We start from the raw sequence: 3,627 nt of genomic DNA, 5'->3' as shown, positions 1-3,627 counted from the left end.
TAGCTCGTTTCCGTTTTATGCCTACACCGGTTTGTTTTCAGTTCATGTCTCAAATCCGGTTCTTCAAAAACCACAACGTATCAACAAAACTCAAAAAGCAAGAAATCGTTCTGCAAGGCCCCCCAATAAGGAACAAACAAACAAAATAGAAATGAACTATACACAAATGTGAAGCTACTAGGTCCTGGTTTAAAGCTACTGCATTTTCTGGTTATCTAACCACTTCTCCGGCTTGTTCGGTTTGCCCGGTCCCCATATACGGATGGTCTGATCATCACTCGCAGAGGCCAGCATCCGGGGATTTCTCGGGTTCCAGCTCACGCAGTTTACAGTCATGGAATGACCTGATAACACCTCAAGTGGCTTTGCGTTCTTCAGATTCCATAGGTATACCTGTGAACATCATCAGATCAATCTCACTGAAAATCAACCAAAAAGAAAATGTCTTGTTGTGTGTGTTGTCTGCTTACTTGTGAATCCTCGCTTCCACTGGCAATGAAGGAACTGTCCAACCCACCAAAACATGACCGTATCACGTACTTGCTCTGCCTGTGACCCGAGAACTTCAATGGTTGTTTCCACTCTCCAGCAAGATCCCATAGATGTATCTCTTGGCTGCTCAAGTTGACTATAAAGAACTTACCATCACTCGAAACCGAAAGGGATGTAATCGGCTGTTCCTCAGAGATAACACGTTCGACTTTTGTCTCCAAATGCAAGATCCGGATCTCTTTATCCGAAAACACTGTGATCATACTCTCACCATCAGGTGTCACAGCCAAATCCACTACCTATTGGGGAAATTGTAAATCTTTGCTTCAAGAATTCAAAGACCAGGAACCTATAAGTAAATCTTTTCACCAATACTACTAACCTTTGGAATTCTCGTTCCTCTCCAAGCTTTGATCTCGTTTCCATCAGTATCCCACATTACAATCCCTCTTTCTGGGTCAGAACTGCCACAGACAAGCCGAGCTGAGTCAGGGAACCATGCACAAGAGCTGACCGTGAATCCGGTATTGTTGTTTCCAAATGTGTGTCTCAACACACCTGTTTCAACATCCCATAGCTTAAGAACCTCAGCGTTTCCGCATGTAAGCAGTTTAGTATCGTCAGGGCTCCACGAAACAAACGAAACTGGATTTTGGTGGCTCTCAAGCGTGTGCTTCAGTTCGACTTTGTTGTCATCCAGTACCTGTAACTAGAAGTTTTAGTCCAATACCAAATTAAAGACCAGAAATAACTATTTTAGTCCTTAAAGACACATACACAGTTTTAAATAGATCACAGAAAACTAACGAATTGCACACAAAGTTTATCAACACTGAAGTACCAAGAGCTGGTTAAATGGCTCAAAACGACAAATCACTATGAATTGCAATATATTTTCCTTGTCTGTTGTCACCAAATGGCTTTCTACCTTATATACCAAGCTCAAGCCAAGACAAGCAAAATGTTGTTTAGTTTTTTTCAAAATGTTATTCATTTCCTCATAAGGTTCTCTTACCCATCAGAGCTATTTCATATAGTCTCTTTCTCAATGACATTAGGCAAAAATAAGTGCAACCAATGGTCTAAGATATTTACCTTCCATATCATAGCTGTACAATCGCTTGATGCAGTGGCCAGATATTTGCCACTATTAGAGAATTGCACGAACCACACTTCATTTTTGTGTGCCATCAAAATCTGCAAGATAATAAGAGATTGAGAAACTATAATTACCAGTGACAAAAAGGCCAGAAAACATAGCTTTGTCGTTTACCTTACCACGAAATTGTAACCCTATCTCTCTATCATCGTTAGGAAATGTAAACTATTTATCAAAATTAAGACATATTGTAGATAAACATCACCTGAACTGTTTCTGAAGGAATCTGATCTCTACCGCAACAGTGATCTTTGTAAAGTGAAACCGCATCCCATGAGTTATGATACAGACATGTATCAATCTGGTGCAGCACAGCAGACTCAACCAAATGTTCCAACCTTCTCTCACCAATAACAATTGGCAATGGAATCAACTTCTCCAGTTCAACCAACAAATTTTTCCTCAAATCCTGAACCAAAAAGCTGTCTGCTTCACCGGATTCCATCTCTTTAGTATAAACAATATCACAAGCAAGCCTGTGAATCTTCTCTTTGCCCATCCCTAACAACGGAGCTTGCTTCCGTAGCACATTTAAGGCCAAAGAAATATCCCCTTGTTTCAAATACTCAACTAAACATTGCTTCAACACTAGATACAAAGCCGTGTCTCTCGTGTGATCACTGGAACTATCAAAAATCCTGTCCAGGACCGCAAGGCAACTATCCCAATTCCCACTCAAAACTTGCTTTTCGAGAAGCCCGAAATCGGCAGACTTATACAAGATGTTAGACTCGTGTTCCAAACAAGAAGCAGACTTCTTGAATCCTAATGAGTATAAGCACTGAACCAGAATCCTAATAAATTCATGTCTTTTCAATAACCCTTTTGAACCTAAAAGTTCCCATAACCCATTCTCCATCTGGAATCACACTCTAAGCCTAAAAAGACACGTTCTTGATGATGATGATGATGACTTAGTAAAGATTCTCAGCAATCATTCCACATTCAATAGTTTGAATGGTCCACAAAGGAAAGTACAAATTTCCCGCTGAAAGTATGACACTTTACCAAGAATACAAAGAACCCAAAACTCTTAGAAGCATCACCAAATCAGAAAACTAAACTCTTAGAGATTAAATAATTTCCCAAACTCAGAAATCACCTAATTTATTTCCCAAAATAGCCAAGTATAGAAAAGCTAAAAAAACCAAATCGACTACACTATATAAAACGTATACAGCTCCAAGAACGAAACACACAGATGCGAGAAGAGTAATAGTAGATGGTTGCTAGATTCAAATTCGTCCGGAGAGATAATATAAGAAATTAAGAACCAGTTCAAACGAGAAGAAGAAGAAGGAGAAGAACGCAAGGCGTGAAATGAATCCAAATCTTCAAAACAGATTTCAATTAGTTTCGGGTGAGTCTCTCTGTATGGATGAAGAGAGAGAGAGAGAGAGAGAGAGAGAGAGAGGAATGTGTTAATATCGGATCGTTAAGTCCTATCGCTAATCCCTATCGTTAAGGCTTATACAGTTATTCATATCTTTGATATTTCGTTTTTCAATGGATTTTTTTAGTTAAGCAAAATATAATATAAAGAAATATCTAAATATATTACTAAATTTAGATTTAATCCGCGATATATTTCTTTTCACGTTTGTGTATATACATTTATCAACAAAAATATAACATATACAGCTATTTTAGTTAAATATTTTATCTTTTTATAGAAAACTAAAAAATCTTTACTATTATAAAATGAGTAATCCTCACAAATATCATAAAAATAATTTTTATTTCTAAATTTCACGCATCATCTCTAAAATTCCAAAAAATAACATGTTTCAAAAATTAAACCATTAATTTTAAATACAAAACCCTTTCCCTAAAACATATATCCTACATGTAAAATAACCTAAACCTCAAATGTATTCTAAAAATTAATTTAAAGTATTATAATTGTGTCAATTAGTGCTATTTTTAGAAGTTTGTGTAGTATGTGCTATAACTTTTTAAAAAACTTGTTTTAGTGC

General features: G+C 37.0%; 1 protein-coding gene across 3 annotated transcripts; it reads right to left on the bottom strand.

Annotated features, from left to right (window-relative positions):
- LOC104771545 (WD repeat-containing protein 26-like) lies at positions 48-3,091 on the bottom strand. 3 transcript variants are annotated; one of them, XM_019241657.1, is made up of 6 exons: positions 1,857-3,091; positions 1,588-1,689; positions 875-1,201; positions 471-791; positions 276-393; positions 48-215 (listed from the first exon to the last, which is right to left on the bottom strand). In XM_019241657.1, the coding sequence occupies exons 1-6, from the start codon at positions 2,508-2,510 to the stop codon at positions 196-198; spliced, it is 1,542 nt and encodes a 513-aa protein (XP_019097202.1). In that variant the 5' UTR covers positions 2,511-3,091; the 3' UTR covers positions 48-195. The 3 variants fall into 3 exon arrangements, with proteins under 3 accessions (XP_019097202.1, XP_010494383.1, XP_010494385.1); XM_010496081.2 differs by having other exon boundaries at positions 48-393; XM_010496083.2 differs by having other exon boundaries at positions 48-393; positions 875-1,195.

The sequence above is a fragment of the Camelina sativa genome, chromosome 20 (assembly GCF_000633955.1).
Source record: "Camelina sativa cultivar DH55 chromosome 20, Cs, whole genome shotgun sequence".
NCBI classification, from domain to species: Eukaryota; Viridiplantae; Streptophyta; class Magnoliopsida; order Brassicales; family Brassicaceae; genus Camelina; species Camelina sativa.
Note: the sequence above shows the minus strand (reverse complement) of the source record. Positions and strands in the feature narration are given on the sequence as shown.